At 34.0% G+C, this 22,999-nt stretch overlaps 2 protein-coding genes across 6 annotated transcripts in view; one reads left to right on the plus strand and one right to left on the minus strand.

The window, feature by feature from the left end:
• Window positions 1-844: 844 nt before the first annotated feature.
• emc10 (ER membrane protein complex subunit 10) lies at window positions 845-7,514 on the minus strand. Of its 3 annotated transcripts, none has more exons than XM_028042836.1 (8): window positions 7,365-7,514; window positions 7,163-7,229; window positions 5,565-5,677; window positions 5,360-5,473; window positions 5,079-5,263; window positions 4,200-4,293; window positions 2,960-3,051; window positions 845-1,152 (listed from the first exon to the last, which is right to left on the minus strand). In XM_028042836.1, exons 1-8 carry the CDS (start codon window positions 7,455-7,457, stop codon window positions 1,119-1,121), a joined length of 792 nt encoding a protein of 263 aa, XP_027898637.1. In that variant the 5' UTR covers window positions 7,458-7,514; the 3' UTR covers window positions 845-1,118. The 3 variants fall into 3 exon arrangements, with proteins under 3 accessions (XP_027898637.1, XP_027898638.1, XP_027898640.1); XM_028042839.1 differs by lacking the exon at window positions 2,960-3,051 and adding an exon at window positions 1,560-1,657 and having other exon boundaries at window positions 1,100-1,152; XM_028042837.1 differs by lacking the exon at window positions 2,960-3,051.
• A 5,848-nt stretch (window positions 7,515-13,362) lies between these two features.
• mybpc2a (myosin binding protein Ca) overlaps window positions 13,363-22,999 on the plus strand; it is a 67,206-nt gene continuing 57,569 nt past the window's right edge. For all 3 annotated transcript variants that reach the window (XM_028042898.1, XM_028042899.1, XM_028042900.1), the window contains exon 1: window positions 13,363-13,491. In XM_028042898.1, coding sequence (XP_027898699.1) covers window positions 13,470-13,491 — 22 coding nt within the window. In that variant the 5' untranslated portion in view covers window positions 13,363-13,469. The remainder of the gene's footprint in view (window positions 13,492-22,999) is intronic.

Genomic DNA, 22,999 nt, shown 5'->3' on the forward strand with positions numbered 1-22,999 from the left:
TGAGAAAGTTGTGTTTTCATTTCCATTTTATTTATATTTATACATTTTATAGTTTCAAAATATGTTTCATAGCTAAATATTTAGCTATTATCCAAATTCACTTGCTGAAAAGCTCTCAAAGGAGTTTAGATGTTCGTAACGCCAGCTTTTATTTTGATAGTCCACATCCGCTTATATCGGCCAGTGAATTAGCATAGCATCTAAATATTTAGCTTCAAATTAGCTTTCTAGCTAAATATTTAGTTTGAACCTGTGATATTTATGAATGTATGAATAATATGGTGAAAATATGACTGAGTTAATCTATTTTTTCCTCTTATGATGCCATAACCGAATAACCAAAATTGCTAGCTAGCTAGCTTGCTATGTAAATTTTTGGCTGCTGGTTTAACCGTTTTCCATATTTTTAAACATAATTTGAAATAACATGGACAACAGGAATGAATTTACACAGTAATCACTACATTTTTATACAGTTACAAGTCAACTGTATATAACTTTTACTTTACAGAAAAACTTAAGCCTGATAGTCAAAAAATATGACTGTCTCCAATAAAACGGCAACCTCTCCAGTAGAGGGCGCTAAAAGAATCGTTTTGATTAAATTATTAATCGTTTAATTCTAAGATTAGGCCATTTCTTATTTAATTTCACTTATACAGAAAACCTGCCTGGTGGTCATATCGGATTATACTTTCATTAAGACTTTAGAAGTCATTAGAAGCTTTATTTTGCAACTTTTATCCCCCTTTAAGTACAAGTTTATCAATAAAGCAGATTTAAAAACAACTGGAATTTTACAGAACAACATGAATCTAGTGAAATAAATAAATAAACAGACAAGTAAAGTAATAAATACTTTATTTTCCACATTAGTAGTAAAAGTGCAGTCGCCTGCAGGTCAAAGTTTCCTCTTTACTGTACAGATTTTAGATGCACAACAAATATGTTCCTCCTTAAATAGCTTTATGTACAGCAGATAAAAACTGAGAATTATTATTCAGTGAATGATACTGGAAAAAAAACAAAACAGAAACAATCAGCTGATCATCGACCACCTCCGTTGGCGGCTCCACCCCCAGCGCCGCCGCCTGATTGGTCCTGGGCGCCTGACATCATCAGGAAAAGAACGAGAGGCACGATGTACATCCACTGCAAGAGAAGAAAAACAGACCCTGTATAAATAACTACTATAATTTAGAATTAACTGTGATCACTTGCATGTATTTGGTAAAAGTTGCTGATTTATTTCCTCCCAGATAAGGTCGGATTTATTTCTCAACAGAAAAAGAAAATGTTAAAATATTCCAGGAGGGTTAGAGACTAGAGAGTCAAACACCAAAAACTTTTAGGCTCCACTAACTTTCTAAAGGTTTGGATTCAGTCGATTTTTAGAAACTATCAGCCTAAAATGTATTTGGTTTTAGACTTTTGAGGAGGGCTAACAGAGGAAAAAGAAGGAAGAAGTGAGAAACTACAGTTTGTGGTTAAACACAAACGGAGAAGAAGAATAAAAGGAAGAGGAGGAGGAGGAAGAGCCACAAGTAAGGAAACTGTACTTCAGTGGGAATCAGCTCTGCTCTCTGCCGCCCCCTGCTGGGGGCTGTGCGGAATTGGTGAGCATGAGGAAGATGGCACCTCCCAGAATCAAATACCACTGGAACACAGCAACACAGTCACTGGACACACAGTGAGGCACAAACACGGCACAGAACAACGGACCGGGCCGGACCGCACAGAACCGGGCCGCAGGAACCCAATAAAATTAACAAAAAGAGCTCTGCCTACTGCAACAGCATATTACGACCACTAGACAGAAAAAAGAGGAGTGAATTTACACCAAAATAGGAAGGAGGTTTTAGATTAAGAGAAAATGTTCTAGAAAAAAAACTGGTAAATATTTGGGTTTCAAAAGTTGACAATTTTCTGAAAAAACTCAGAAATTTTGAGATTCATCAAAAATTGTCTAGAATTATTTCTTTTGGATATTTCTAAATTTGAAAAGCCGAAAATTGTCCAAAAAATGGAAAAAAAGATGAAATTTTCCAGAATTTCTTTTGAAAACTTTTGAGCTTAAAAAGCCAAATCTTCTAGAAATTCCAAGTGTCCAAAATTGGACATTTCTTAAGTTTGAAACATCAAAGGTTTTCTAGAAAACAACTTGGAAATGTAGACCGTTTCAAAGTTAAACATTTGCTAGAAAAAAACGTTGAATTTTGACATTAACCTAAAATTTTTTAGGAAAAAAAACGTGGAAATTTCTGAGTTTCAAAAGTAAAAAAAAAAACTATAGATTAATCTCAAAATTTGAGTTTTTTGTAACAAATTTTCAACTTTTCAGTCAGAAACGACAAAGGTTTTTGGGGTGAATTTACTCCTTTTTTCTTTGTCTCCAATGGCCCTCGGACTGCCTGGTGCTTTACATTTGATTTAGCAGGTGAAGGAAAGTCAGTCTGTAACTTAATTATTATAGTTATTGATTCATGTATTGATTGTCAGAATAATGGATTAATCAGATAAAAAAATAAACATTCTCCAGATTTTTTATTTAACTGCTTAAGCCTTTTTTATTTAATATAAATTAAACTATGCAAATAAACACTTTAATTCCTTTTTTAAGTAAAAGAAAAAAACAACCTAAAATGCAAAAACAGAATTCCTTCAGTAAATCTGAACCAGGTAAAGAAACATATTTACAAATAAAAGTGTTTCTATCTTAAATTCAAAATATATATATTTTGTACAGTTTTGGGTTAATTCCTGCTCTGAATGTTGTTGTTTTTCAGTAAATGGCCTTTGAGTCTCTATTCTCCAGTTAGCAATTAATCAATTACTAAATTAGTTGTTGATTATTTAAATAGTCGATTAATCATGATTTCAGCCATGAAGGAAAACTTTGCAGCTCTGAAATGGTTTAAAATGTTTCAGAATTTAAGTTTAAGCGTGGCTGGAAGCTCACATTAACAAGACAGGCTGGAAAAACAGAAAGCATTCTGTTATTTTAGCCAAAAGCAGCCGATGCGCTTCATGCTTCCTCCGTCTCTGCAGAAGCTGCACACAGGCAGAAAGTCATGCTGAGTGAGAGAATCAATAAATATATCAAATCTGGTATTAGAGGCTCAGGGCTCGAAAACTTTAAGGAAATATAACATTGTTCAAAAACTTAGAATAACTGATCCCACTGCAGCTAAAATATGTTGATCATTATGGACGATTCATTGATGAAATTGATCAATTGCTAAATAATTTTATCAATTAATCAAATTTTTGGTTTTTGAAGATTTTATTTGTGGAAAATTGAGATTTTTTTTCCTTCAGTTTCCAAAGTTCAGAGTGATGTCAGCGCAACCAGGGCGGCCATCTTGTTTTACAGCCTCTATTTACTTTGAATTTGAATTCATGTTAAATCTACGACAAAATATTAGGGCTAGGCTACGATTTTCTTTTTCTGATTATGAGAGTACAGTCGTAATATTACCAGAATAAAGTCGTAATTTTACGAGAAATCTTACATGAAAAATAAAAGCGTTAAATGAGGAAAGTTGAGCATCTTGTGAAGGTTTATAGATAATACTTAATAGAACTACTTAACATTTTAACACATCAGCCCTAAATTATTATCAGCAGCAACAGCTGGGTGTATTTCCAAAAAAGAACAACACAAACTGAGCAGATCCTGATAACTCAACACGTTTTTTTCTCATTAAAAAGTTTTTTCTCGTAATTTCAAGACGTTTTTGGTGAAATTGCGACTTTATTCTGTTAATAATTTGCCTATAATCTCTTAAACCAAAATTCTCATAGCCTGACGCTAATAACTCACAGAAGGGACGTTTGAAATAAAAACAACTCTGAAAATATTTTTGTAAAATAAAAATAAAACATTTATTAAAATCGGATTTGGTGTGAAAACAAAAATCTGAGATTTTATCTTTAAGCCATATCGCCCAGCCATATCTATAAGATTTATTTCTTGGCGTTGGTGGAAGATCAGTTAGTGAAAGTTTTCAAGTCCTGCAGCAGCCAGCTGACTGGCAGTGCAGCGCCAACATACAATCTACACTATAAGCCATAAAACAGTGATTACTTCATCTCTGATCTGATATTAAACACGCTAAACGCTAACTATGAATTAACTGTGACTTTTTAAACCTTTTATGAACCCTGACAGCTTCGGCAGAAACTCGGATCGCTCTTACGTATTTGGCGAAGAACGATTTCTGCTCTTGTGGATTCTTTCCTTTCTTCTCAGATTCTTGTTCCATCCGTTCCAGGAACAGAGCCGTCTCCGGTCTGGAAAAACAAAACAAAAACAGATTTAAATTAATCAGTTTTTAAACAAAAAAAACAACAAATTGAAACTGAAAAGAATAAATTATAAAGTTACAAAATAAGAAAACAAAAAAACAGAAACGCACTGACGTTTTCTTTGTCTCAGCAGATTATATGTAACTAAGGAGAAACATTAAGATCACGGGTGTTCAAAGTGGGTTTGGGGGCCATTTTTGGACTCTGAATTGACGTTATGCGGCCCTCCCAACCACAATTCAAAAATAAATTAAATAAATTAGGACAAAACTATGATTTTTAAATCAAAATCTAGTCTAAAAAATGTTAGACGCAACACAAACTGATCATCTTTTCCTAACTTTCTGCTTTCCTTTTGTTGTCATGGTAACCAGGACCACATCGACCCGTCGACTTGCATGCTAAATTACACCAAATCTGGTTTTACTTGTTGTACCAAAACCAAATACACAAAATGTTTTCAAATGAGGACTGACGTAGATCCTGTTTTTATTGGGGAGAATTAACAAAATATTTTGTTCAGTTTCCTTCAAATTGAGCCCAAAATAATAAACAAACTGGATGCCTTTCATTTAACATAAAAACATTTGAAGTGTTGCATCTACAAAAAACATAAATAAATCAAGTTACTTTGTTTAATTAAAATAGTTCAAGCTCTACTTAAGCAATAATGCTTAATTTATTGTTGCTTAAGTAAAAAGAAAAGAAAAACAATTTTATTTTCTAACTATTTCTTATGAATCAGAACCAAATGAAGCTTAAAGACTGACCCTGGAGCGTTTACAGGAGCCATGATGCTCAGAGTTGTGTTGTAAACCTCCAGGTCGACTTCATCCTCGACCTCGGCACCTCTGCAGGCTCCAGGTAAGGTTACTATGGAGACGCCGATCAGGTATCCCGACACGTCGGTGTGGAGCGTGATCACGTCGCTCAGGTGGGACTCAACCATCGCACACTGGGAACGACAACAAAACAAAACTTCTTCACAGAAACCTTCTTTTTGGTGACTTCTGATCCGTTTTTGCTGCCATTTTTGAAGCTGAACACATACGGCTCTGACAAACGCTATGAGGTAACCGTCCACCTGCCACTCCGTCTGTCTGTCCGCCTGCAGGGAAACCCGAGGCACTCGGATTCTGTACAGGCCGTCGACTGCAGCCACTTCCTGAGGAGACCACACCAGACAAAGGCATCGCTTTTTAAAAAACAAAAACAAATCCAGAGGTCCCAGTCAAAGATTGGTTTTTCAGTTTCACCTTCAGCTTGGAGCGGTCGTCTTCTGACAGCTGGTTCTGAGTTAGAGAGACGCTTGGCTCCCGACCCGTTTTCAGCAGCAAGGATCCACGCGACTGAAACTTTGCAACATCATCTGAAGACAAAACAGAGCAAACAACTATGAGCATATATAATTAAAAAAGCAAAATGGAATCATCAGCTTTTGAGTCAGAGACAGAAAAAAAGTCACTTCCTGAAAAAAAACTAACTTATTCAGAGCAGAAATTAAACCAAAATGGCAAAAAATTTGCTTTTAAGATAAAATAAAACAACATTTGTCTGTAAATATGCATTTTAGGCAATAACATTTTTATTTTTTAATTTTATATTATATTTTTGTTTACTTAATTTCCTCTTGGGATCATAAAATATTTTTTTAAAAAAGGAATTAAATCATTTATTTGTATTTTTTTATGTATTTCAAATATTTAATGAAAAGGTTTAACTGGTTAAATAAAAAAATCTGTAGAATTTGTCAGAGTAATCAATGGAATAATCGATTACTAAAATAATCGGTAGTAATTTGGTAATCAGAAGAGCTGACAGCCGACCCATTGTGATTGATAATATGAGGCGTTTATGTTCAAATACTGACTTTGACTTACGTTTGATTTTCTACAAACACAGCCAACATCATTAAACTGTTATCATTGTACTCATGTCTTCAATAAATTAATTAGTATTTTTACATGTTTCCCCCCTCACATGTGACTTGTTTTTGTTTTCTTATGGGTTTTTACTGTAAATTACATTAATTTTAGCCACATATTGCAATCTTTCTTAAATGACAGGTCATGTGTGCTGATTTTAGTTCTTTTTAATCCATCCAATCAACCTGCTACATGAAAATTAGCCTGATCACCTTTTCCTAACTGGGCTAAATCTAGTATATGTATATTCATGTTGATAAATATACATTATCCTCTTTATGTAGTAAATAAAAATTCTAATTTATATGTTAGTTTCATGTGTTGGAAGCGTGTTTTTGCAGAAATCTTTCATTCAGATGCAGCTTTGCAAACCAAAGTCAAGCCATTCTTCAGTTATTCCAACGAAGACATATTTGTTCCTTCATGAATTTAAACATTTGCCATGCTAATTGGAGCTATTGAGCCTGAAATTAAACTTTTGGGTTATTTATTGAGTTGTCACAATAACAATTTTTGCTATGTAAACAAATTTAATATGCGATATCATTTTATGTTGTCCTCTAATCTGAACATGTGTGAAATTCTTGAAAGGGAGTGTAAATGCAAAGTTACATTATATTCTGACTTGTATATTTACATTTTTTTAGATACATTTTAAATAAAGACAAGGCTTTACTACATGCCAAAATTACAACGCCTGGAGGTAAAGTTGAACATTAAATTTTATTCAACCTGGTCAATAAACTTCCAAAGCATCTATGACACAAACTATATCTATAAAATCACAAGAAAAACAGAATGTCTGTCCTTACAATGACAGACAACGGAAATTGCGTTAGCTTGGTGGGCACAAGAATACTTAGTTAGCAAACTAGCATGAGTTATGTTCTACACGCTTCTGTTTCTTCGCAATTAAAATATCTTCTCACCGAGTTCAAACGAGTGTTCAAGCGGCACCGAGAATCCACTGAGTTCGGCCTCCAACGGATCACCGACCTGAAAATAATCAAAATCTGCGTTTAGCCTCTACGTTATCACACAATGCTAACGCTAACTCGTTAGCATAAATAAAATAACCCTCATCGCTTTTTTTGTTAAAAATATATTTACGAATGATTATTTAACTCTTACCCTTCGGCCGTTATTACATGATACTAAATTTGCGCATATAAATAACAAAACAATGGAAATAACAGCAACATTAAGCGGTAGCAGGCGAGCCATTGCTGCTAACTGTGGACACCGGAAGATGGCTAAAGAAGTAACATCTGCATTTTCAGAATAAAAGCACATAAACTAGTCTACGTATGTATGTGCACGCTGCGTTTTTTATCTTAATTTTGAAATCCTTGGCTTCACATACATCTTTAGTCTGTTATTTACCATGAATAGTATATTCTTAAAACGGATTTACAAAAATAATGTAGTTATTTTATTATTGAAAGGTTGTTTACATCAATACAATATACTTTATTGATACCATTGCGATTTGTTGACAAGCTACTCTATCCAAAGTGTTAAATATTAGTAAATACAAATATAACCACAAGCGTTATAAAATTTATATAAATATATAAGTGAGATATTGTAAGTAATCTAAATTTGTCTAAATATAAAATAAATTAATAAATAAAATAATAACAAGCATACACATAGAAATATATTAATCTATAAATTAATCCAGAGAAAATTAGACAGTAAAATGTATTAGTGCCTGAAATGTTTCAGGCACTAACATGCCTGAAACAGTATTAATTAGTATTTTTACGTTTCAAATCAACTTCTAATACAAATGACTATAAATCCACAAAATGACTTAGTTATTATAGTTAAATTATTAAAGTTAAAGGAGTTCTAAAATACAAATGTACATAAGACAGATAAACTATAGGTTTAAGACAATATTTTTTGATAGATTAGAATAGAAATAGTCTTTATTTATGTAACAATGTGTTCATTTGTTTCAAAAACTATGTTTTATGCATTGTTATTAATGTCTTTTTCTGTTCTAGGGTTTCAGAATATCATACAAGTGTGATATTTAACTCACCTTTTCCTTAGTTGTTTCTGTTTTCTTGGCACCTTACATGATCAGAAATGAAATATGAATATAGTAAAATCAGTTTGAGTTCAAACTGATAATCACGTTTGAACCAGCAGAGGTTGCTAACAGACCAGAAAAACCTTCCTCACCCCCTCTGTGATCCAGCAGTCCTTTTCACAAGAAACACTAAATATTTATGTCCCGCTGGAAGGAAAGTAATTCATGTTTTAAAATTCTTTAGTCAGCATTCATAGCTCCACTTTTGCAAAAAAAAAAAAAAAAAAAGTTTGTCAAATTCAAGGGGTGAGTTTATGCTGGAGCAGCTCCTGGCTGCTTTAATCCCAAACCTTGGATGAAAGTTTTACTGCGACATTTTAAGCTGGAACGGACAGCTGTCCACATCTGGCCTCTGTCCCCAGAGAACCGCTGCAGCTTTTTTACCCGGATAAAATAACTTCTCCAACTGTGGGAAGCTCTGAGTGGTTTATGTCTGACATATTTACCAAAAAATCTCACACATCCAGACGTGTTGAGAGATCTGGATTTAAATTATGACAATATGAGATAACATTGTTTATGTAGAAAACAGGGCTGCAAATGTTAACACTTTACAATCTTTCTATATCATAATAATATATCAAGAATAACAAGTAAATAAGCAAGTAATTTAATTAAACTTACGCTATTTCATCAATCGCAATAATTATATTAAAGAATAATAAGTAAATAAATAAATGTGATGTATAATAATAAATTATGCAAAATATATTGAAGTCATTAAATTAGCTACCACGTTTATCGCTACATAATATTAATAACAATAAATAAGGAATAGATTAATAAATGTAATAAATATATAACAAGTAACTGAGTAAAAGTATTAGTTACATAACTATTGCTGAATTATTCTGATTATTTTAAGATAAGTAATTAAATTAACGCTATTGCTACTAATAAAATAATAATCCTGAATGTAATATAAATTATAGAATAAATATGATATGTAATAAATAAAATGTAAATAAGCAAATAATGTAGTAAAAATATTAGCTACTGTCTCTATTGCCAATACGTTGCCAAACATGATTACTACTACTAATAATATTAATTTATAATTAATGTACTATAAATTAATTTAAAAAATATAGTATATAATAAATAATAAAATGTGAATAAGCAAGTTATTAAGTTATTAATGTTAGCCACTATCACTACATTTTTAATATTATTATCATTATAAAGGAAATAAATGAATACCATCACCACTATTACATCAACGAACATGACGACTACTACTACTAATAAAATAATAAAAAATGAATGCAAATAAGGAATAAATAGATGAGCAAATTATTAAGTAAAAGTGTTAGCTATTAACACGATTGCCACATTATCATGATTATAATTATCATTATAAAATGAATAAGTAAATAAGTCAACACTTATTCACTGCTACATCGAGGAGTTTGGGTCATCAAAAGGGCAGAAAAACACAAAGTTTAACAGAAAGAATCAAACCTTTCAAAAGAAAAACATGATCAAAATATTTTTGCCAAACATAATTAATGTGCTCTGTGTTTATTCCTGTCTGACCCACAAACAAACCCAGCTCAGACAGAAGTGGAAAGCCTTCATCTGCCTGCTGAAAAAGCGCTTTCATTTTGACAATAATGATCCTAAAGTCTGAAAATTCAAACGTCTGAGCTATTTTTAGGTCTCTAACTTGGTTTAGACTTTGGTGCGCAGAACTCTTGTCAAATCTGCTCTGCTGGAGATTGTCACAAGATGCAAGTTTATTTTTCTGTCTGACACTGACATTAAATTAAAGACATTTTTTTAGTTTATAATGTTTGTTTAACAACAAACCCAGATTTCAGAAAAATAATCCACAAACCTCAATTCAGTCTAGACAAATCCGATCTGTATGTGAATATATGTTACATAAATTCATTTAGCACTCTAGTATTTTTGTTAACGATGAAAATGTTTAACTTCCACTAAATAATTGTTTTTCTGGATAAATTATGATTTACTTGGCTGGTTTGTAAACTTTCAGTTGAATAATGTTTCAAATCTGTGTTGAAGTTTTGTTATAGATTGTAAAAAATTGTTCAGGTATTTAGACGTTTATATTTATGCTCTTATTTTGAAGAGAGTGAAACTTGTTTACGTAGCAATTCTGTTTCCTCTGCTCGCGCTCCCCGCCTGGGAAAAAAATCCAGAAAAGTATGTTTATTTGGTAGAGTACAGATCAAAATCGACTATTGTCCTGCGTGATTTTTGAGAGAAGCTAAAGTTTATGATTAGCGTTTTAGAATTAGCTCAATTCTTTTTATTTTCAATTGTAATTATTTGCTAGCTAAACAGCAACTTATTCTATACTTGCTAGCTAAATGAGTTGCTTGCTATTTAGCTAGCAAGCAAGCTAACTATTTACTTTGCTAACAAAATATTTAGATTGCTAGCAAATATTTAGCTAATATGTAAATTAGCTTGCCCATTAGCAGAAGTGGGATATCAAAAATAAAAACTGGTTTTGCTGACCTCTAAATAAACTGTAAAGATTTTTTTAAAGTTGCTAAATATCTAGCAATAATCTTAATATTTAGGATATTGGTCAATATTTATATCGAAAAATAAGCATTATTTGAAAAGTAGTTATAGAAAAATAAATATAAAATTTTGAATTAAATATATAGTTAGAAAAATAAGCATTTAGTTTGAAAATTAGCCATAGCACAGTATATATTGAATTTTGAACTGAATATTTAGTTAGCAAAATATTAAAGTTTGCAAACTAAACATTTAGTTTGAAAATTAGAATATGTAGATCAGACTCAGACATTTAGTTGGGAACTAAATATTTAGTTTCCTCACTAAATATTTATTTTGAAATTTGTTCATAATTAATTTGTTAATAAAATATTTATTTTTAAATATGCTAGAAATTTAGTTCCCAACTTAATGTTTAAGTCTAGGCTAAATATTTAGTTTTCTCCAAATTAAATGTTTATTTTACTAACTAAATATTTATATATTGAAATAAATATTTAATTTGGTACTCTGGCATCTATAAATGTAGGAATAAGATGGTGAAAAAATGACTTAAAAAAATTAATACACACATCTTTTCCCTCTTTAAGAGGCTAAATAAACCAAATCTCTTCTGTTAGTTTTTAATTGTGTTGCTTTACCACCCCATCGGTCAGAGCCCTTGTTGTAAGAACTCGTTTCAGATGCTTGTTCAGTCTCTTTTTCTACTCCTCCTCTCCGTTTTTTCCTCGGCTCGTTTTAAAAACGAGGCCTGCTGCTCTGGGAAGGAAACCTGAACTCCATGTTTGGCTTCTTGGAAAGCAGATCCGTCCCCAGAGTCTCTGATGTGGAGCTTCGACACAGAAAAAACGCTGGGAAACTCTCAGCTGATTTCAAAACTCAACCCAGGTTTCAGTTATGCTAATGCTGTAATAGCTGCAGAGCCTGAATGCGTCCATTAGGACTGAAATCAGTTTAAGATGTTCAGCCAAGTTACATTAGAAAAACGCTGAGATTATTTCCCACAACATAGAAAACATAATATGCTAGGAAACTGCTCTCTCCTTCCTTCTGTCCTATCTGAAGTAGAAATTTGTAATTTCTTGTGTTTTTCCAGACGGAAGACACATCTATTCTCCTTCTACACATCGCAACACAACAAGTTAAACATCTTTCCTCTTTAGCCAGTTAAAGAGGAGCAGCTGAAATTAAGTGTTGTTCTGGTTTTTATTCATATCGTTAGTTATTGATGTTTTCTCCCAATTTTGAAATTGTGGTATTATTTTTACTGATCTTTATTTTATGTTTTATCATTTATCTACCTGTGATGTTTTGTTTGTTGTGAAGCACTTTGGTCACCCGCGGCTGTTGTAAATGTTTCATATAAATAAACTTCCATCCTTTTTTGTGTCCTTTCTTACTTTCCTTCTCTGGATCCTTCCTTTTATGCATCCTTTATTCTTTCCATCTTTGCATCCTTCCTACTTTCCAGCCTCCTTCCTTTTTTCTGCCCTTTGTTTTTTGTGTCCTTCCTTCCTTCCCTCTTCATGTCCTTCTTCCTGTTATCCTTCCTCTTTCTTCTTCCTTTTTTTGTTGCTAGTCTTTCCAGGCTCCATATTTTTAAACCGTACTCTGTAGGAAGATCTACCGTAAATTCATAGTGAACTTTAATATTTTATAAAGAGATAAAAATAAACACATGTCTTCATAATTGTTTTATGTATTTTTTAGAAGGGTGAAATGTTAAAGTCATAAGTTAGTTTTCAGTTTCATATTTATCTTGATGCATCTGGATATAAACATTAAAATAAACCTTAGAAATGTTAGTTTTAGTTAACTATAATAACCTTTCTTCTCTGCTCATTTACTGCTACTGCAGAATGTATTTGAAACTACTGACGAATAACAAAAACCGAGATTGAAAAACATTTTTGTTAGCTGAATTAAATAAAAAGATAATTAATGGGGAAAATCTACAACTAGCTGGAACTAGATTGTGCGTTTGTAACACTAATAACTAAAGCATACTGAAATTAAAGATATAATATTCTTCGTTTACTTGTTCATAAAGCTGCTTGCTAGCGTTTCGAACTGATATGTAAACACAAGCAGTTTACGTCATCCGTCGGCAAATTACGGCACTTCCGCTAGTTCGCGAAATGGCGGCGGCAAAAGTTGGAAGAAAGAAGAAGAATCAGTTGGTTGTTCAACAATAATTCAATACATTTTTAAAACGACGGTATTCCTGTTGAGTATTAATTACCCAATCCACGTAAACATAAGCACAATACAATATTTGTGATTTCTTTTTTAATTTCTGCACCTAAAAATTAGCGTCGGTGCGCTAATGTTTAGCCTCCCGGGCGTAATGAGTTCATCGGCTGGCAGCTTTCTCCTTAACGGCTCTGAAACAGTTTCCCTTAAACTTTTTCCCCCCTCTCGGTGTCTTCATCCTCCGGTCTCCTTAAAGCCTCGTAGCTCCTGCCAAGGTTTCATGTGACCGCCATTCTGCCGCTGTCCTGCTTTCTGCTTCCTCCCGGGGGAGGATGGCGGCGGCGGCGGCGGGCGGGGAGCGAGCTCATAAAATGAGGGGAGGAAGAGACGCGCCGGCAGTTCCACTGGGAAGCAGGAAGGAGGAATCCCGTTAAACAGACACAGACATGCCTGAGCCAAAGAAGACAGGTAAGACAGTCCAGACGGGAAACCCTCACTACACTGCAAAAACACAAACTATTACCAAGTAAATTTAGCCTAAATTCAATTGCTAACGTCTTAGTACACATGAAATAACTAACAGCTAACTTTTCAGCAAGATGTAGGAGCTCTTTTTGAGTAAATACTACCTTAATATGGATGGAAAAGTGCTATTCACTAGTAGATTATAACATGGGAAAAATGTCTTGTTAAAAGTTAAATAATATGCCAATGGTGCTAGAATGTTTTCCACTGCATAAACACACAATTTTAAAGTTGATCATTTTGGGGGGGGATACTTTTAGAATTATTTTTACTCATAAAAATACTCCTTAAAGTATTTAGGAATTAATGCAGTATGACTCCATTAATTAGCGTGAAAACATCTCTGAAAGAAGAACAAATACAGGATTGTGTCTGTTTTAATCACTAATATTTCTAATGTTTCTTTAGGGTTAAATGTAAAGATATTTGCTGGTAATTGTGTCTAACAGACGCACTTTTGGTGTCTGGTTTGAATTTTTTAGACGTTTATATTGCAACAAACTTGCAGTTTGAGAGAGAATAATCACCTGCAGTTTAAGCTCATTAAGTAGAAGAAAGTAGTAATATGATTGGGCAACAATCTGTGAACATTTAGAGTAAAAACAGTTGGATTAAAACCTTTTCAGACTCAATATTTCTAAGGTCAAGTCCAGATTTCACAGCAGATTTTCTCCAACAATATTCCAAACTCTAACTACCACTGCTAGGCTCAGGTTTAGCAATACATTTTCATTTTACACAAGAATTGTTGAAAGTTTGTAAATGTTTCCTAGTTTATGCATTCTGTTCAAATGTAGACTAAACAAAAACATTTAAAGTTAATCCATCTGATCAACATGTATTTTCTTTCTCTGCTCAGAGTAATAGTAGACTTTAACCGGCTTTTAACAACAAAGAACATTTGAAGTTAAAGTTGTAAATCACCAAATTTCCTCCACAATTTAAACAGCTGTGTATGAACTATTTGTTAAGCAGGCAATAATTTTGAGTTTTTTAATTTATTTGAATCTGAACACTAATAACTAAAAATTTAATATTTTAATCAAACAACAAAAGTATATTTAAATTCTTTTAGCTCTGAAACATCTGAAACGTAAAATTTTCAAAATTCTCAAAATAGTTTTTTATTCGGCATCGATAAATGAAACTTGGGTCAGTCAGACTTCAGTCAAACTGACATTGTAAAAATGCAATTGTTCCCTTAAGCTAATAGTTCATAGCCATTTGCAGTAACTGGAAATAAGACTTTTGCAACAGTTTTGTTCGACTTTGCTTTAAAACATTGTTTTAATTCGGGAACATATGAGATTTTTCAACCTTGTTTTAGATCAGGTTGGAGCATTATGTGTTAGTTTTAGGATAATTTTGCCTACTTCATGTTGTCAAACAGGTTCTTTGTAAGTGTTTTGAAGTGTGGCTTGTGATATTAAACTAAAATGTGGTTTGCTAATGAAACACAGCGGGACTCTATTTTCAGATTGGCATAAGTCAATTGGGATTGCTTTATTTCCTTAATACATTAAATTAAATAATAATTTCAAAACTGCTTAATGTAAATATTACGATAGAGCAGGGATGTCCAAACTTTTGCCATGTGGTCTGAAATTGTCAAAAGTAGTCAAATAAAATAAAAAAATCTAAAATCAAGCAAATAAAGTAGTCAGTTTTTTTTTGTTTAGTATTTTTGTTGGAAAAGAATGTTATTCATTGTAGATACAAAAATTAAAACGTATTTTGCACTTATAGTTTTCAAATTCATTTGTGCTCGATTAAACAGTTTTAAGGACAGGATTTGGGTCACTTTGTTTCAAAATGTCCGCTATATTGAGCCAAGTTTAATAGACTAAATAAAAGCTTATTTGAGTTCAACAAAGTCAACTTTTCAGTAAAAGTCTCTTAATTGATGTGGTTCAACTTATTATAAAAGCTTGTTTGTAAAAATATCAATACTTTATGTTGAATTTGCAATTTTTCATAGTAAGAAAATTATTTTGGTAACAACTTCACCTTTAATAAAAATAAAAAATCTCCATCTATATCAACCACCAGGCCAAATTTGTATCTTGAACTGTAGTTGGGGGCAATCGGTCCAAAGGCCACAAATAGCCAAAAGGACACCCTTGCTATTAAGAATAAAAACTTAAATAACATTCAGCAGACACCCTTGCATCATCAGCGTTAATGATAAGCTCTTAATCACACCATAAATTTGCAGTTTATTCCAGTAATGTATCATCTTACAAAAATTGCGACGTAACCTCCAATTGCAGTGAAACATTAACCAACCACAAGACACCATTCCTAAAATTCAACCGTGCCAAGGCTGTGGTGTTTTTATCTGTCATTGGTGGAGAGATAATTACAGAAGCTCTATTTCAAACTCCATAAATGCACAAATGCTGACAATTTCTAGTTTTCTTTTTACCCAAACTTAGAGATTGAACCCTATACTTGTAGAAATTTAAAATACAGGATGTTTTATTAGGTCTAGACAATAAATCAATAATATTTACCGTGACAGACGCATGATAAATACCAATAGATAATAAGTCAAATAGAGTTTTAGCTGCTAAGAAAAGTTGGTGGAATAGACTGACTCACTCACTCTTTGGTCACCTAGCAACTCGCTCACTCTTTGGTTACCTAGCAACTCGCTCACTCTTTGGTTACCGAGCAACAGTCTGTTAAGTAACTTGCCCAGCAGCAGTTTAAGTTCCGCCACTGTCTCTCTTAGCTGCTTAAAAATAAAAAATGACATGGAGTGAAAACAGGACCGGTCATGTCAACAGTTTGGCAGCCTTTCAGATAAAAAAACTAATCAATAATTAGCAATATTGACATAAATGAAATGCTTATATCGTGATATTATTTCATTTTGCTTTGGGATCAATAAAGTAGTTTTGAATTTGATTTGAATATGATTTTCAGCCGTATGTATTTATTTAATATAAATACATTTTAATATATTTTATACACGATAATATAAAAGAATTTCATATTGAAACATATTTGTGAAACCTCAAAAAACAACAAAATATTTGTAAAAAATCTGATTTTTATAATGAAAGCCATATAAAAGGTTAATTGTTATTTTTTTATGTCTCTGTTGGGTCATCCAGAGTATTTAAGCAGGGAAATGATTTGTCAGATTGGCCTTCGCCAAGTCAGGTGTGACTACGCTGCATCACGTCTTCATTAAGCCGACACTTTATCCGTCTGACCCGGCCTGCTCTCTGTCGGTTACACCGTCTGCCCGGCTGGCATCCATCTGCACCATTTTCACCGTCTCGCTCATCATTATCTAAGGAAAATTGGAATTTAATGGTTTTATAGGTTCCAACTCTGACAAAGTTATCCAGGGTAAACAAGTCGTGTCCAAAGTGCGGTCTGAGGTCCATTTGTGATCGTTGGACTGAAGTTGTGCGGCCCTTAAACTGCAGTTCCAGACTAATACAATAGTTGGACATGTGGTTGATGCAGATGGAGACTTTTTATTTATAATCAGGGTAAAATTATTAGCAACAAAACTTTCTTACAATGGAAAATGTTAATATTACAATGGAGTACTAGGGCCATACAAAGATTATACTAAAATTGGGAGAACAAAGTAAAAAAGAATGACAAAAATAAAACTGAAATAATATGAAAATATTCATATTTTCAGAACAAAGCCAAAAATATCTACAGAATAAAGTCATACTTGTGCAACTTTATTCTCGACATTTTATACTCTTACAAGTTTATTCTCATAATATGTATCTATTACAACTTCTCATATTTGAATTTTTTGTAATTTTTTTATAGATGGCCCTAATACTCCTTCGTTTAATAAACACAAAGTATTTGTCTTTTTATAGCCAAGCTTTTATATAAGTTGAACCACATCAATTCAGAGACTTTTAGTGAAATGTCAATTTTGTTGCACCAAAATCTGCATTTTTAAAATGTATTGAACTTGGTTAAATATTTGCAAAGGGTTTGAAAGAAAGTGAAAAGTCCTGTTCTTCTAACTGATAATACATTTGGTCAACAAAGCCCAAAAGAATTAGAAAACTAGATGTTTTTTATTTTTATTTTGTACAGAACACCAAACTGGAAGACATTTTAAATAAACAAAATAAAACAACCAAAAACAAGAAATAAAAAGGGAATTAAAAACCACAAACAACTGAAACCACAAATAAACTGGATTATTTAGTCTGTACTATTTTAATTTATCACGTGATTCATTTAATAATTGATTATTGTGACACACTTAACAACAAATTACATCCCATTCCTACAAAACAAAACTGTATTTTCTTGATTTTAATTATTTTGTGTTCTACATTTTGGCCCATGTGGCAAAAAGTTTGGACAAACCAAAGAAGGTGTTTTCTTGAAATATTGGAGTCCATATTTAGAGAGGCATGCGAACGTTGATGCGCGATGAAATGTGTCGATTTGATATGTCTTTCCTGCAAAGACCTCTAAGCCTTTTCCATTTCTATTTCCCCATCATGCAGTAATTTCATCCTTGCATTTTATTATATCCTACAAATGAGTCTCCGATCCGACATCCTGACATCATTCATATTATATTCCCAACACCACATTATCAGGCTCCTCTTTTTTCCTTCCTATCCACCCGTCCTCACTTTGCTGCCCCCGTCTTGAACTCAATTGCACTGTCTTAGCTTCAAAGTCCCCTCTGTGCCTGTCGATCAGCTGGTCACTTTATTGCGACTCCTCCCGCGGCGTCTTGCTCTCAGCGGGGAAAAGCTTCCCGAGACTCGACGGAGCACGCATCCCAATAAACAGCAACAAGAATAGTTCCCAAATGTAAGGGCGGCTGCAGAACCGTTGATTCATGTAGTAGACGATGGACTTGACTCAGCTGGACTAATTAAGGAATATGAAAAGTACATCAAACAGGCAGAATCAGCAGAAAACTGTGGATCAAATTCACATTTTGCATGTTTGTGAGTTTACGTTTGGGTCTCAACTGTTTTTAAAAACAGTCCATGTGCTTAAAAAGAAACACCCAGATGGTTTTTGGCAATAAGTTAATGTTTTATAGAGTCTGGGAAATGAGACGTTTCAAAAACCTCCAGAATGTAACGCCACAAGTCATCAGGCACTGCCCGTTACCTAGCAACCTCAGCCGAATTCTGCCCGTTACCTAGCAACCGAAGAAGAGTTCCAACACGTTTGGTCAGCTGGTTTTCTAATTCACAAATCAAAAATACCTCATTGATCCCAAAGAGAAATTAAATTTTGCTGTAGCTCATATTAATTCAAATTCTTCAAAGTTATTGTATATGGTGATGCCTGTTTTATCGCTGTATGCCAGGGGTGTGAAACTCCAGTCTTCAAGGGCTGGTGTCCTGTAGTTTTTAGATGTGCCACAGGTACAAAACACTGGAATGAAATGGCTTAATGACCTCCTCCTTGTGTAGATCAGTTCTCCAGAGCCTTAATGACCTAATTATTCTGTTCAGGTGTGGTGCAGCAGAGGCACATCTAAAAGTTGCAGGGCAGCGGCCCTCCAGGACTGGAGTTTGACACCTGTGCTGTATGCACTGCACAATGGGTGCTGGAAAAGAAACCGTGTTCTTTTGTTGACTTACCATCCAGAGACCACTTGCTTCATTCTTATTGGTTGTGCAGGAGGCTAATTCAACTGTGTTAATACTCATTGAAATGGTCAAATTTGTCACTGAACACCTGCAGTTGCGATTCAGGAAGTGATTCTTTGGAACAGACCTTTAACTCTGGTGCTAATTTAGCCTAATTAACTACAGTAAGGTTTTGGTCAGAAAGCATGGAGAACATTCATAGACTTTAAACAGTTTACTGTATAGCTACAGCGATGCTTTGTGGGTATAGAATAATGTGAGGAGTACCAACAATAAAACTCTCAAAACAATTCATATAAGTGAATTTCGTATTTATTTGTTGAATTTTTTTTCTGTATACTTCATTGTATATTTGCCACTTGCTCAATACAGTTTCTTTTAAAAAGAGAGAAAGAGCAAATAAGGGCATGAATACAAATCATATAGCAGCTGATTACCAAAACTTTAGCACAGATTTTGAAGTTTATTCAACTAAAAGTTTACAAAACAGCCAAGTAAGGTAGCATTTTGGAACATATTTGGAAAAATTAATTTAGAAGAAGCTAAGTGTGCTAAACTTTTTCACAATTGACAAAAGCGTCAAAGCACTAAATGAAAAATTAGTTCGGAAGTATGCCCACCACTGCAAATATGGCACACAATTCATAACTCAATGGGCAGGCGAGACAAAAACAGTGACAGCAAAGTATTGTCATGTTTTGTGTTTAATAATAAATGTTTATATTGTTCTTTTTTCAGTGAAGTGGAGGAAATCAGGGGAAATCCTAACACACTGGCCCTGCACGTAGGAATTTAAAAGCCTGTCTCTAATCCAAAACAACAATAAAATTCACTAAAATGACAAAATGAGCTTGAATTTTCATTCCTCAATAATCAATTCAACCAATATTACAGGCCTATATGTAGCTCTGTTGCTAAATTAATGGTCAGTTTGGAGTGGTAGACAATTTTGCAAAAATTGGCGTCTTTCTGTTTTTGTTTAGTAATCAAACTGCTGGAAATTTAGCATCTCAAATCAAACAGAAATCCACAAATTTAGCAGTGAGAACTACTTACAATTTATTTAAATTTTTAAAATTAAAATGTAGAAATACGAGTTCGAATATAAACTGGGCTAGTTCATGTCTGCATTCTGTTTGTTCCCAGACTTAAAAATAAACAAAGCTCAGTTACTTCCAAAGGGATCGTATTCGGAAAGTGACTCCACTGATGGGGAGCCAATCTACATAATCTGGCTACGAAGGAGTCTACCAGTGAGAATGATCCTCTGTCATAAAGTACGGCGGTGGAGGTGTAATCATATGGAGCTGCTTGAGTGTTAAATAACATTTGTAGACATATTTTCAGAGAGGCAAATGAGATGAGTCACCCTCTCCACAAGTCTGGCTGAAGACGCTTCATTCCTGTAGAAGAAGATAAATATAGAGCTTGACTCAGACTGATGCTAATTTTCTTTAAATGGTTGGTTGTTATAATAAGTACAGTAAAGACATCAGCCCTGTTTAGTTTTAGTTCACTTTAATTGAACTCTAGTCTGTTTGTCTAGAAAGTCCGGTGTGAACGCGCAATCAACTAAAAAAGCAAACTTATGGTCCGCCTACAAACCTCAGTTTGTGTCGAACTGAGGTTTACCTGTGTAAACCTCAGTTCACATAAGCATATCTTTGAATGCATATGTGAACGCCAAGCGGACTGGAGACTGACCCAGAAGCAGGAAGTGGACTACAGACCAGAGCATTCTTGGTAAATACAACCAAAACAAACGCAGGAGGCTAGCATTAGCAGGAGAAATTGATAATCGTGTTTTACCAAAGACAAAAGAAAAATCCTACAACCGCTAAAATCTGACGACACTATATTTTTGTTAACATTTTGGGAAGAAGGAAGTTGAGTTCAGTGTCTTCTTCAGAGGTTTTTGTGTCGTTCCCTTCAGTATTTCTTGGTACAACGTCCCCACAGGTGGGGAGGGGAACAGCTCTTTCAAACGGTTTGGTTTGTTTGACTTAATGCAGTGTAAAAGTGATGGGCAGGTGCTGAAAATTTATCAAAATGTTATTTTGATCCCCGATTGAACCAAGTCTACAGCACCATCAGGTGCAAAAACGGCTTTCATGCCCAGTGTCTGTGTTGGATCCAAAACTTCTGGCCTAGAAGTGAGGAGACATAAAGAATATTCTCAGTATGTCTTGATAAATAAATCCCTGGCAGCTGGAGCGGTCAACATGACCTCTGTTTGCTTTTCATGCAGACTCAGGCAGACTGATGACAGACAAACTGGTCGCCTAAGTGGAGCTACGTGGACAAATGAAAGCTACTGTCCTCGCTGGTGTGCATTTACAAGAAACTGTAGCCTCATTACTTACTTGGTACTTTCTGAAGTGGAAGTGAATTTGACAACTAACTGCAGCTGGTAAATGTTTTTCAACACTAACATGAATAATAGTCCTTAAATCCTAGAACTGTTCTTCAGGTGACAGAAGGCCGACTTTGTAACTGTCTTTATGTGAAGGTTTGGGTCAGAGATCATCACAACATCCAGATTTCAGGCCTGATTTTTAGTTTCTGGTTGTAATAACTGAAGCTGTGCATTGACTCTAGATCGTTCCTCTTTCGGTCCAAAAATAATAAATTCACTTTTGTTTTTGTTCAGCTGGAGAAAGTTTTGGCACATCCACACATTTCTCTGCTCTACGCATCTGTTCAGTGATTGAATGGTTTTTGAGTCACCTGGTGACATCATAATGTAGAGCTGTGTATCATCTGCTTAGTTACGGTAGCTAATCTGATTTCTTGTTATTACCTGAGCAGATTACAGATTAAAAGTAATCTGTTATGCTTCCTTGATAGAAATATAGGTGACACAAAACATGATAATTACATTTTTGGCACAAAATCTGATCTTAGATGATCTGATTTTAGTGTGGTCAGTTCAGAATGAGCTTTTTTAGGGCCTCTTGTCACTTTAAATCCTAATAAGGTGCTGCTGGCCACGCCCCTAAAGTAAAAATAGCTGCAAACAGATGCACAATTATAGAATTGTACATCTTTGAAAAGCCAAAGTAGAACTTCCTAAACAACCATCAAGACTGCAGAAAGTGGTTTCTGAGTTTCTGACATTTGTCTTTTCCAGCAGCCATTGTACAATGCATACAGAGGTAAAACCAGGTGGCCAAACATGCTGGAGCTCCGTTTTGGTAGCCAGGTAACAGGCGGAAGTGTGCTGGGGTTGCTAGGTAACGGGGAAGTGACTGCTGATTTGTGATGTTACATTTAAAAAGGTTTTGAAACGGCTCATTTTCCAGACGCCAAAAACATTAACTTATTGCCAAAAACCGCTGGGTGTTTTTTTTTAAGTGCTTAGGCAGTTTTTAGAAGCAGTTGAGACCCAAATAGATGTATAAAAAAGGGCAAGATGTAATTTTTGCATAGCTCATCTCTTATAAATATTTTTAGCACCTGGTAAACGTCAGATCATTTTAAAAAACTGGACGAGGTTGTACTTTTTTTCCGAACAGTACATAAAACCACAGTTTTGAATAACTACCTTGACTCTTGACCCTTGGGGTACCCCATATGTAACTACTGTGTTATCTATTCACACAAAGAAGTTTCTGTTCTTGAGAGAGTCAAACCAGTCCAGTGTTGTATTCCAGTCACTTTCATTATATGTCTGGCCAGTATAAATGAGATTCACAATTATATTTGTTAAAAACAAGAGAGGAGTTACTTATGCGAGAAAACAGAAAAATGACTAGGTATTGAGCTTGTTTAAATTGATCATGTGATTGATTTATTGTTTATTGCGGCAGGCCTGGGGACTCCAGTGTCTCTAC

The sequence above is a fragment of the Xiphophorus couchianus genome, chromosome 16, assembly GCF_001444195.1.
Source record: "Xiphophorus couchianus chromosome 16, X_couchianus-1.0, whole genome shotgun sequence".
NCBI lineage: Eukaryota > Metazoa > Chordata > Actinopteri > Cyprinodontiformes > Poeciliidae > Xiphophorus > Xiphophorus couchianus.

Bases quoted from the DNA above. Each gene is read 5' to 3' on its own strand.
- emc10 (XM_028042836.1), bottom strand. From the start codon at position 7,457: ATGGCTCGCCTGCTACCGCTTAATGTTGCTGTTATTTCCATTGTTTTG. The intron at 5,474-5,564 runs GTGAAACTGAAA...TGGTCTCCTCAG, and splicing joins ACGACCGCTCCAAGCTGAAG to GAAGTGGCTGCAGTCGACGG. The intron at 1,153-2,959 runs GTGAGCTTCCAG...CTTCTCTTGCAG, and splicing joins TTCCAGCCTGTCTTGTTAAT to TGGATGTACATCGTGCCTCT.